The 12,872-nt window shown below is 37.5% G+C and overlaps 1 protein-coding gene, 1 long non-coding RNA gene and 1 pseudogene across 2 annotated transcripts in view; 1 reads left to right on the forward strand and 2 right to left on the reverse strand.

The window, feature by feature from the left end:
• Positions 1-1,763, reverse strand: part of LOC107553303 (polycomb protein suz12-B) — an 18,801-nt gene extending 17,038 nt beyond the window's left edge. Inside the window, exons 1-3 of the mRNA XM_016235496.1 lie at positions 1,130-1,763; positions 714-760; positions 539-603 (exon numbers count right to left, since the gene is read on the reverse strand). Coding sequence (XP_016090982.1) covers positions 539-603; positions 714-760; positions 1,130-1,277 — 260 coding nt within the window. The 5' untranslated portion in view covers positions 1,278-1,763. The remainder of the gene's footprint in view (positions 1-538; positions 604-713; positions 761-1,129) is intronic.
• Positions 1,764-1,946: 183 nt separating this feature from the next.
• Positions 1,947-9,020, forward strand: LOC107553304 (U3 small nucleolar RNA-associated protein 6 homolog; annotated as a pseudogene).
• LOC107553305 (uncharacterized) lies at positions 8,878-12,289 on the reverse strand. Its single transcript, XR_001604955.1, has 2 exons — positions 12,159-12,289; positions 8,878-10,320 (listed from the first exon to the last, which is right to left on the reverse strand). It is a non-coding gene; the product is annotated as an uncharacterized lncRNA (long non-coding RNA).
• Positions 12,290-12,872: the final 583 nt, after the last annotated feature.

Here is a 12,872-nt window from a genome sequence, read left to right on the forward strand (position 1 = left end):
GAGTTACCAAAAAGGGAAATCCCCCCCCCCCCTTTCAAAAATTAAATTCAGGCCCTGAATAAATGTCTAAAAATCCTGATTGTAGTATCAATATAAATAGTTATAAATGACACAAAAAGAAGGCGTTAAAAAGATCAGTATCGGCAGATACTGCTTTCCGTGATCGGCGATCGGCCTCAAAAACCCTGATCGGAGCACCCGATATAGGTATATATATATATATATATATAAATACACACACATACATGCATATATTTAAAAAAACTATTTGTATGTATATATATATATATATATATATATATTCATACTTGTATATAATTTATATTATATATATAAATATATTTCATATATTAATCTATCATATTTTTCCTTAATATATTCATGCATGTGTATTTATATATACATAATAAATATACACAGTACACACACATAGTATGTAAACAAACTTTTATTTTGAATGAGATTATTCGCTATTAATCATTTTACAGCCCTACAAAGCAAATTTTCAGATAATTATTAGAACATAGAGAAGACCTACCTTTTGGCATTTGTTCGTGAGTTTCTATGAGACATAAAGTTGAGGGTCCTATGAAGTAACATTGGCTGTGAAAGAGCAAAAAAACAAACAAACTAAAAACCAAGTACAAACAGAGCTGACTTTAATATAAATTCAGTGTTAAGCCTTATGTATTTATCTATAAAGGTATACATACAGCTATTAGGTTCCTTGTTCGTAGGAATCTGTATATTTGAGTAGGCTCTGAAGAGAAAACGCAGAAGTATTAACAGAAACATACTATTCTAAAGTTTCAAAGTGAAAACAACTTTTGTCTGTTGCTTTTAAACCCCTTCATGTACAATAAACTAGAGGGTTTTAAGTAACTATCTGCAAAATTAGTTATTACTTAGTGATATGATAGTAATGAAAAACAGCATCATGTTAAAAAAAACAGCCACAAAGCTAAATCCAAGGACTCCCCATACCTAATGGCAATAACAGCAGACCAGAGATCTTTGCCATTACAAAGAATTGTGACAGATGTGAGTGTGTTAATATATTTTCCCAAAGGCCAAAAGATACAGATAATAGTTTTACTGTGGTGTGCTAAATTAAGTCAGATATACTCACTTTCAAAGGCCTGCAGAAAGAGCTCATGGTCGGCCTGCAGCTGCTCCATCTTGGGCTTCTTTATGGAGCTCACGGCAGAGGATGGGTATACAGCACCATTGACTTTACAGTTCATCACCTGAGCCGAGTATTTCTGAGGAGCCATCATAAACTAACAACTACCCAAAACTTCACACCAAAACAACACCAGGCGAAATAAATATCTGCACATTAATGACAGACAGCTGCCCTCGCTCCTTTAACCAGCCCTCTACCATCACCTAAACATCAGATATTGGTGGTCACCAGTCTCTGTGACTAGTACATGTTTTAATATGACTCATATGAGTTGTAAATATGTTCTTGATGTGTGTCCTCAGTCTGGTCACTGATCCTCAACAGATGAAAATTAGCACGTTAGTTTGCGGTCCTTCACAACGACGAAAACACAGTTGAACGGCACCGGGTTATCCATCCATACAGGCAGCCGTTCACGTACCGGATTAAATAAACGACTTGGTTTATTAAATATCTGTTATTTGCGACCGAAATTGCGTTTACTTTGAAAGGGAAAATCATACCAAGTGATGGATAGCGGTAGAACTGTATCGCCCGAGCCCTTGAGGAAAGTGCCGTGAGAACCCGCCCATGACAATGTGGCAGCCAATCGGAGACGTCGTCTGGTGACATCGAGGTTTTCTATTGGCTTGACTCACCGTGATAGACGCGAGATTAAGATTGGTAGAGAAGACAAATTGCCGCCAAGAATGTTTTGGTTCTGGGAAGAGAGAGAGCGCGGGGAAGAATAGCGCATATTGCGAGCTCTGTTTAGCTACTTATCTATTGTAAATCATCATTTCAAATACAAATACTAATGCAAATATGTACCCGAAATAATATTTGTGTGGTCTACATTTCAAACGAATGATAGAGTGAAAACGGTTGAGAACTGTTGGCCCTAGCCACTCCACAAAGTTTCGCAATTCAGGAAAACGTGTCTAATTATTAATGCTCTAAATTATGATATTTCGCTAAAACAAACCGGCTTAGACTATAGCAATAAATATCAAGGATCCATCAATCGAGTGCAGAATTCCCGTCGGAGATATTTTCTGATGAGCAACCGGATGTAGAGCCCATAACAACTTCCCGTCCCCACGTGAGTAGGGATGTGAAAACAAGTCAGGTTTCGTTACTCTACTAAAACTCTGATTATCTTATACATTTTTCTGAAGATTTACCTCACAACCCTTCGAAATGGCTGACATTGTGCAACAACGATTAGAGGACAGAATACCAGCGCTTGAACAGTTGGAAAGAGTCGGTTTGTTCACCAATAAAGAAGTCAAGTGAGTATCACAGTGCACACACAAACACAACTGAGGGGGTTTACTCTGAAACAAACAGATTCCTCAAGCAAGGCTTTTGTTTCAGGTCTATGTTGAAAAGATCTACTGCTCTTGAATACAAGCTGCACCGAACAGTTCAGAGTAAAGACGATTTCATTACATACATACAGGTCTGTATTGACAAAAAGCTGTTTCATATTTTTGTCTTGCACAAAAATCTTCAGTACACACATTGGTTACCTGGAACATGATGGGTTGGGTTTTGCAAATGACCTTTCTAGTCAGCTGCAAAGTCCAAATAACTTGATATGTGACATTTAATTGGGTGTTTTTGTTTCTGATTTTCATCAGTATGAAATAAACGTCCTAGAGCTTATCAAGAACAGGAGAGCGGTGAGTAGAGCTTTGGTTTATTTATTTGTATAATATATTAGGGAATTTTGTTATGGTAAAAGTAAATAGGTTATATGCACCCTGAACTGTACTGTTGTGTGTACAGAGAATTGGATACCATTTTAAGCGGGAGGAAATTGAGAATCCCATCATTCATCGCATAAACCATGTTTTCAGAAGGGCTGCAAAATAATGGCAGGTTGGTCAACATGAAGAAAAACATAACCTTACTTTAGATGTTGTAATTTGATGATCGATTTTTAACTTGATTCAAATCAATGCTTTTTTCTGTAGGAAGATGTGCAGCTCTGGCTTTCTCAGGTTGCCTTTAATAACAAATGGATATGTGATTTTGTTATTAAACGTTAAAAACAAGCAGATCTGTAGTAAAGTGTCTGTGCTGTCTTATTATGATTGTCAGTTATTTAAATCTGTTCTTATCTTTCAGTTAGGGCACAAAGTCTCAGCTCAGCAAGGTTTTGTCATCTATGTTAGCTATCCATCCTGACAAACCAGGTAAGCTTTTATTTAAAAAAAATAATTTTAGTTTTAGCTGGTTTGTCCAAAAGATGTATTGTTCTATATAGCATTCATATTCGTTTACTTTAGAAGGTGTTAGAAATTTCAAAGCAGATGGCCAGAATTAAAATAATTTCATAATGTTTGCAGCTTTGTGGATAATGGCTGCTAAGTGTGAGATGGAGGACAGGAACTCTTCATAGAGTGCCCGGCATCTCTTCCTCCGTGCCTTGCGCTTTCATCTTGAGAGTAAGAAAGTCTTTCAGGAGGTGAGAAGACACTGGCATCTCTTTGAGTTGGCCTGAAACAACTAATAAAACATTAAATTCTAAACAGTCCACACTGATGTTCATGTAATAATATTTTATTATTAATTTGTGTGCATGCACAGTATTTCCGGATGGAGCTTATGCATGCTGAGAAGCTGAGGAAACAGCAGCAGGAGTTGGAACAAGCTAAAATAGATGTGGTAGGGTTATAGGTGTAGATCTGGGTATTTTCAAATTTTTGCTAATTAAAAAGCTAGCAACAAAATGTTTTCTCAATTTAGGGGGAAATCTTGAGTGGAAAACTTGCTGAGGTGGTGTACAGAGATGCTGCACAACAAATTAAAGGTCAGTTAAACTTGAATTAAATTTTCACAGAACTATTCAACTCAACAGGTTGTATTAGCGGAGTGCTGTACATTTATTTATCTGCTGTTTCTGATCAGGGGCTGAATTCATCTTGTCGCTGCTACAGATTGCTGCCATCTTTGACTTCACAAAGGAGCTACAGGACACCATCCTGCAAGAGTACAGAGTTTTTTTGCTTATTTCTGGGATCGGACGATTTAAGCATACACATTTATTATAGTTTTTTTTTTCTTAGTTTTTAGATCACCTTAATTGACTGATTTGTCATTTTTGTTGAATGATCAGCAATAAAAATGCTGTAGGCAATTATAAATGAACAGATTAACACTGAAACCAGTATTGGGGAAAATGCATTTACAGGAAGTAAAATGTGATATTTGAATAATGTCTGTGTTCAGTCTGCAGAGTCAGTATGTTGATGACTGCATGATGTGGGATTTCGTGAGCTGGATGCTGCTGGGGCCCCTGAGCTCCAGTCTGCGAAAGGAAGAGCTTCTGATACAGATCGCAGAGAAGAACGTTGCTGTGACGTTTATGAGGAGGCACTAAAGAGCCTTAAGACAGGTATCATGATTCAACATGTTCAGTATTTGCATCTAAGAATACTAAGCTTGAATTCAGTGGTGGAATATAAGTGGATTCTCATGGTCTCATTTGTCTACATTTAAATTTACATTTAGACGTTTAGCAGACGCTTTTATCCAAAGCGACTTACAAATGAGGACAATGGAAGCAATCAAAATCAACAAAAGAGCAATGATATGCAAGTGCTATAACAAGTCTCAGTTAGCTTAATGCAGTACATGTAGCAAGTTTTTTTTTTATCATATAATCAATAAAAAGAAAACGGATAGAATAGAAAAAGAATAGAGCAAGCTAGTGTTAGAGGCTTTTTTTGCTTTTGTTAATCAAAAGTAGTCAGAATTATAATTGTATAATAAATAAAAAGAAAACAAATAGATAGAATGCAAAAAGATTAGAGAAGGAAGTTATTTTTATTTTAAAGAAAACAAGCAGTTAGTAAATAGTGCAAGTCTAAAAGGGGCAAGTTTTTTTTATATATATAAAAAATAGAGTTAGAGGGTCAAATAAAGATGGAAGAGATATGTTTTTTTTTTATAGCTGATTCTTGAAGATGGATAAGGACTCTCGGCTGCTCGGACTGTGTTGGGCAGGTCATTCCACCAGGAGGGAACATTTAATTTAAAAGTCAGTGAAAGTGATTTTGTGCCACTTTAGGATGGCACAATAAAACGCCGTTCACTTGCAGAATGCAAGCTTCTAGAGGGCCCATAAGTCTGAAGTAATGAATTTAGGTAAAGTGTTGCTGAGCCAGTGGTGGTTTTGTAGGCAAACATTAATGCCTTGAATTTTATGCAAACTGATGTGTAATTTATTTTTGTAGAGGCCATGTGGACATGCTATGTCACATTCTGTCTTGAGAGATATAAGAGGAAGACAAACGTCACTCAACTCAAGGAAAAGGTGATAAACCTGTTTTTTGTTTTTTTGTCTTGATCAGAATAGCATAGCAGGACTTACTGTATTTGGGAAGTTTGATTTCTTATATTAAACCATATTTACAAAAAAGGTGGCAACTTTTATAACCTGAATATTAAGCATCTTCCCCCTGCAAGTTAAAGACATATGGAACATTAGTTATTTTTAACAACTGGTTATGTCATCAGGCTAAACAATAGCCAAAGCTAAAAGATCTCACCCGTTACCATTGAAATCTGTGTCTCATCTTAAGTTAGTTTTATTTGATATATTTTTAAATAGTTTATTAATACCAAGCTCTGTTCACATTCAAAATCAAGTTTTGTTTTGTTTTTTTCTCAGTTTTATTATCTGTCTGCGGATACTAATACTAAAATTTTTGCTTTCTTATAGAAAAGTGTATTTGTTGATTTATTGGTTTCTGGGTGATTTTAATCTAAGTCAGATTGACATATATTGTTTGACTGTTCATTTTTTCAGAGAAAGGAATGATTACTCCCGAGTCTTACGGAGTACTCATGATGCCAAGCTTTTGCAAGAGACATTCTACAAGAACTGGGTAATGTTCACTGTTAACATTGGAATCTCATTGCAAAATCTCCTTTCTTACACACCTTATGCAGCACTTGATTAAAATGGTGCTGCTGTAGTAATATAGGCCACTTTCTATCGCCTCAAAAAAACAGCTACAGGTCCTGTTGTCGTCAGGGAATACAGTATCTGCTACCCAGGTCGCCATCATAGCCACCCAGCGCTTCAGCCAATCAGTGGAGATGTGGAGCTTCAGCCTCCAGACATTGGTCCATCTGGAGAGCGCAGAGGTGGGACATCTATTCCAGGAAGCCCTGAAACATGTGAATCCCAAGGTAACAGTTGTGCCACAGCTGCCTCTAAGTGGGACATCTTCTAACAGCAGATTTGCCCTAATTTGTCCACTTGAACAAATGAACTACTTCTGAAGGCTTTTCTTTAAAAAAATATTTTAATAATAATTGGATAACAGTTCTATAGTTACATTTATCTTTTCTGACTCTCGCACACGTTTCAAAACCTTTTCTTCTCTTGTTTGTCCTCCTCCACCCCCTCCTTCATCAACTCATGCTGCTGATGACTTTGCAATATTCTTCATAAATAAAACAAGGACCATCAGCGACCCGTTCTCCACACCACAAACTGACATAAACTTCATAACCATAAATACTCATTCTTTCTCCTCCTCCTCTCCACTCTCGGAGGCAGACGTTTCTAAACTTATCTTTTCCAATCATCCTACTACCTGTCCGCTTGATCCTATCCTCACTCACCTCCTTCAGGCCATTTCTTCTTCAGTTATACCTGCACTCACTCACATTATCAACACCTCTCTTCACTCTGGTACATTTCCCACAGCATTCAAGCAGGCTCGGGTAACCCCACTGCTTAAGAAAACCTCTCCAAATCCAGCACTTTTAGAAAACTACAGACCGATATCCCTTCTTCCGTTAATTGCAAAGACACTTGAGCGAGTTGTATTCAACCAACTATCTGTTTCTTGCACAGAACAACCTCATGGACAGCAACCAATCTGGCTTCAAAAGCAGCCACTCAACTGAGACTGCACTGCTCTTGGTTGCTGAAGCCCTGAGACTGGCAAGAGCAGCTTCCAAATCTTCAGTACTCATCTTGCTGGATCTGTCTGCTGCTTTTGACCCAGTTAACCACCAGATCCTCATGTCTACCCTCATGAAGATGGGCATCTCAGGAACCGCACTCCAGTGGTTCAAGTCTTACCTCTCTGGTAGGTCCTTCAGGGTGTCTTGGAGGGGTGAGGTTTCTAAGTCACAACTTCTTGCTACTGGGGTTCCTCAAGGCTCAGTGCTTGGACCACTTCTTTTCTCCATCTACATGTCATCTTTAGGATCCGTCATTCAGAAGCATGGCTTTTCATATCATTGCTATGCTGATGACACTCAACTCTACTTCTCATTTCAACCAAATGATCCGACAGTAGCTGTTCACATTGCAGCCTGTCTGACAGATATTTCTGGCTGGATGAAGGATCATCACCTTCAACTCAACCTTGCTAAGACAGAACTGTTCGTGGTCTCAGCCAATCCAGCACTTCATCACAACCTCTGTATACAGCTAGGTTCATCAACCATAACTCCTTCCAGGACAGCCAGGAACCTTGGAGTTGTGATGGATGATCAGTTAAGCTTCACAGACCATATTGCTACAATGGCCCGGTCCTGCAGGTTTGTCTTATACAACATTAGGAAGATTAGACCCTTCCTAACAGAGACAATTGTAATGCTCTCTTGGCGGGCCTTCCTGCACGTACTATCAAGCCTCTGCAATTGATCCAGAATGCAGCAGCCAAAGTGGTCTTCAACGAGCCGAAGAAAGCTCACGTAACACCTCTCTTCATTAGCTTGCACTGGCTACCAGTAGCCGCTTGCATCAAATTTAAGGTACTGATGTTTGCCTACAAGACAACCACTGGCGCTGCACCAATATACCTAAACTCGCTAGTTCAGACCTACGCGCCCTCCAGAAACTTGCGTTGTGCAAGTAAACGACATCCAAAGAGACATGCATATGTGGATCAGGTGACACGCGTGCATTAATTTACGTCTAGTTCGAGTCGATCTTGTTGATCTTCGATCGACTCGAACTAGACGTAAATTAATGCACGCGTGTCACCTGATCCACATATGCACGGATTCCTTTTTGCATGAGCAATTTGATATATTAATACAGAACATTTTTATTCACAAACAGGTCTGTATTTGTACAAATCGCTGCACAATCATTTAATCCAGAATTCCACATCCTCAGATTGAAAGGCATTTGTTTGTGGTTAGTAAGATACATGTATAAAATTTATGCAGTACATGGATAATTGTGCGTGCATCTATTAATAATTTTGAGTCTAATATCATCCCATAGATGGGTGTCTAAAATATTTAGTAACCAGCAGACATGTGTATATGTCATACGTAGTGTGTTACTGATTTGTATTATTCTCTCAGGAGACACCAAAGATGAGTAACCTGAGAGACTACTATGAGCAAGCGCTTTGTGAATTCGGTTCTTCAGATGAAGGTGAGTGTGATTCAGTGCTTTTAGCCTTTAAAGAGGCAACTCTCTTTCATACTTTTAGTATATTTCTCTGATTTTGTCAATAATTTAATGTCTTAGATCTCTGGATGGAATACATCAAGGAAGAGCTGGGAAGCCACGGAAACCCAGAGGACTGTGAGAAGCTCCACTGGAGGGCTGTTAAGACCCTGGAGGGCGAAAGTGTTGAGCACTTTACCACGAAGTACACACTTCTGCAGACTGGGCACATGTAAAACCAGTATGAATCTTCAATGTGTTTTCTGTATTGTTCATATTTGGACCACAAACTGGCTTCAGTGATTTCGCTTTGAAAAGCCCAATTTCCCGATCCTTCTGAAGTTTTTCAAACATGCTGGTGCGTAAACATTTGCACTGTTCTGTTGTTCCAGTAATAAACATTTTATTATGACATTGTCTTTGTTAAAGAAATGCTTTACATTGAATTTTAAGAGATCCTCACTTAGAACAGCACACCAAATAAAACAAAAGTTCAATTCAAACGTAGTACAATAGAGAAATGCTTTAGTAGGTAGCATAGCATCAATTCAAAGTCAAAATACTCTCTTTTCTTTTGCATCATAAAGATAGACATTCGTTTTGCTGACAGAACAGGTGTAACATTTTAATGGTAGTTTTTTTGCCCCAGGAAAAAACGTTTCTGAGGAAACATGGTAAACGTAAAAATTATAACCTATAAAACACAATGGTGCATTAACCGATGAACTTTAACATGAAACCAAATTTAAAACCCACCTACATATAGTAGTTAATTCACTGATAACATTATCAAGTTGACTACACCAGATACCTTTAGTGATTAAGGCCACTTTAAGTTCTCTAACAAGTTGTAAAATCAAGAATTTAATCAAGTCATTGATGCCTCTCATTAACCATAATGTTAAGAAATAAGCTGAGATGTCATAGGTTAACATAAATAAATTACATTATGCTTAGTCATTGCCAAGTTGAATGTTTTGTCAAAAGTAACCAAGACACACAAGCCGACTCCACTGATGATAGCAGCAAACAGGCTGAAAAGCCTGCTGATCTAGTAGTTGTTTTGTGTTTGTTCAGCTGTCACCAAGCTTTGTGTAAAGAACCGTGGACAGGTAGCATCTCTGAATCTTTCCTCTGTGGTAGCCATCAATGACCTTAAAAGTCCATTATAAGACATGGTGGAAGACTACTTTAAATGTAGAGATACGCTTATTTTGGTTTACCAGATTACTCTGAATCACATCAACCCAGATAATACAGTAGTGAAATTTTAACAGAATTACAAACTAATAAAGTTTAGTAAATAATCAATTAGGTAAAAGTCAGACATGTTAAAATCCCTTTAAAATGAACTGAACAAAGCTTGGCATCAACATGGTTCCAGAATTCCCTCTGATGTCACCGATGTAGTCTTGCATACAAAAAAAAAAGGCTGAAATCCTGGGTCAGTGCTTCCTTAACAGAATGTAGGTGAAGAGGGCCACAAGTCCAGCAGAGAGCAGGCCAATGACACACTGGTGGATGGTTACAGCACTCTCCAGTGAGTGAATGCGCTCTTCCATGGCACTGGTGTGGATGTAGTCATAGATTGAGGCCCCGATACTCCACACTGCCCAGACTGCATCCACCAGTGCCTTCATTGTGGGAGACACCATTCAGTGTGTGGCTGCCCCACAGTGTGGGATCCTCACAGCAGCCCTCACTCACCCCACCCCCACTATGGGACAGAGAATAGAGAGTAGAATTGGTACAGCATTCTGAAAGCCTGAGGAGCAAGTAGTATTGACAGAAGACAGTATAAGCTTGACCAACATGACCTTTAAAACAAACAAAAAAACTGTTTAGAAAAACACCTGTGGGCATGGTAAAATTAAAATATGCCCTCAAACTATAGTAACACTGTCTGGGAATAATGTACATACTTATATATACAATGTCCATACATATGTGACCCTGGACCACAAAACCAGTCATAAGTCGCACGGGTATATTTGTAGCAACAGCCATACAAAAAATACATTGTGCGGATCAAAATTATCTACGTTTCTTTTATGCCAAAAATCATTAGGATATTAAGTAAAGATCATGTTCCATGAAGATATTTTGTAAATTTCCTACCGTAGATATATCAAAACGTAATTTTTTGATTAGTAATATGCATTGCTAAGAACTTCATTTGGACAGCTTTAAAGGCAATTTTCTCAATATTTAGATTTTTTTTTAAAAATTTGCACCCTCAGATTCCAGATTTTCAAATAGTTGTATCTCAGCCAAATATTGTCCTATCCTAACAAACCATACATAAATGGAAAGCTTATTTATTCAGACTTTAAAAAAAAAAAAAAAAAAAAAAGTATCCTTATGACTGGTTTTGTGGTCCAGGGTCACATATACAGGTGCATCTCAATAAATTAGAATGTTGTGGAAAAGTTCATTTATTTCAGTAATTCAACTCACTTCACAATTTGAGTTGAATTACTGAAATAAATGAACTTTTCCACGACATTCTAATTTATTGAGATGCACCTGTCATCATCTATTGTAATATTTTTTTATTGTAATATCTTGTTTGGTTCTACAACTAATTCTTCAGCATGTTAAAGGGATAGTTCTCCAAAAATGAAATTTCTGTTATCATTTAATCACGTCAACTTTTTCCGAACTATTTTCTTTCTTCTGCAGAACACAGAAAGATATAGAAGAAAGAAATGTCTCAGTATATATGTATGTATTCATTCATGTTGTTGTTATTATTATGTCCATACATTGTAAGTCAATGGCCACCAACCTTTTTGGTTTCCAACATTCTTTAAAATATCTTCTTTTGTGCTCCACAAAAGAAAACAAGTCATACAGGTGTGGAACAATGACATATTTGCATAATTGCGCAATATGTAGTTTCTATTATGGAACACACAACACGCAGAATCTTCACTATCCCGTGGTGCCTACAGTAATACCTTTATTATTAAAAATGGAAAATAATCAAAACAATGCATGCGTTAGTATGAAGAATTACTCACAGGAAGCTCGTCTAGGGCTTTCATACAAACTAAAAGAGATGTGCTGTTTTATATTAACGTATTTGCTTGTAATAAGTGATGTTTTTTGTTACTGCATTGACCGGTCAAGTCTGCCCACCTGACTGAACGAGCCCAGATACAACTCACAGCCCTCATGTTTACATGTGTAATATAAGCATGGCATGACACAACAACAGCAACAGTGCGACATTGGAGCACAATTCAAAAGCTTGTACCACTTCCGACTCAATCATCAATTTTAAAGGCCACGAGGAGCTGTATAACAACTTTGCACTGATTTACAGGCCATTACTGCTCAGTTCACTAGGCCCATCATATATCTCCTTATGGCTAAAAGCGTCATCTGTGCTGATTAAAATGCACTATGTGTGTGTGACTGGGTTAGTATCAGACAGTTTCCGAAAGAAGTAAGATAACAGCATTTAGAGAATGATGTGAGAGAGATGAAAACAATCATCAGCTGACATCCCTGCTCGCACAAACAGCGTGATGAACAATGATGGAGACTCACCAGAGGATCGCCGATGTTAGCTGAATAACGAATGCAATGTGGATGGTCATTCGTACAGTTGAATATTTAGTGTAAACATACGGGCCGAACGAGAGAAATCCTCTACCCTCTGCCTCGAGCCCGAGGCGGCTGCCGTGATGACGGCATTATAAAGGGCGTGTCTTCCATTGAGAAGCAATTTCAATGAATTAAATCTTGTAAACAAAACGACAAATCTCTTTCAATATAATCTGGGAAAAACATAAACATCAGAGAACACGGAAAAAAAACATCTTTACAAACACAATATTGGTATTTAAATTTGCTTTTAAAATGTTTTTGTATAAATGATTGTATGTTCTTTTTATTTTACTTGTTATATATAGGCCCGTAATATGTACCTATGCAACTACAGTCGTGGAAAATGGAAATTAATACCAGTGTTTACGAATGGTATATTAATGTGTAACCACAGGGGGCCGCTCCACACTGCAACGAGAGCCTTTAAAATGGGAATCCCAAATAATTGAAGAAAAAAGCATACATTTACAGTCTGTTGCCTAATGATAGGATAATTTCAGTTTTCAAGAGGCCTATAAAAACCAGAAATAAATGTAACACCATTTTTAAACGGTGTTACACAGACATTAAGTTTAAACACTTAACAGACTTAACAGGCGACATAAATGTAATAATAATGGATTTGTCTAATTATATATTAAGTAAAGGCACTAA

This window comes from Sinocyclocheilus grahami, unplaced genomic scaffold (assembly GCF_001515645.1).
Source record: "Sinocyclocheilus grahami isolate Dianchi unplaced genomic scaffold, SAMN03320097.WGS_v1.1 scaffold469.1, whole genome shotgun sequence".
NCBI lineage: Eukaryota > Metazoa > Chordata > Actinopteri > Cypriniformes > Cyprinidae > Sinocyclocheilus > Sinocyclocheilus grahami.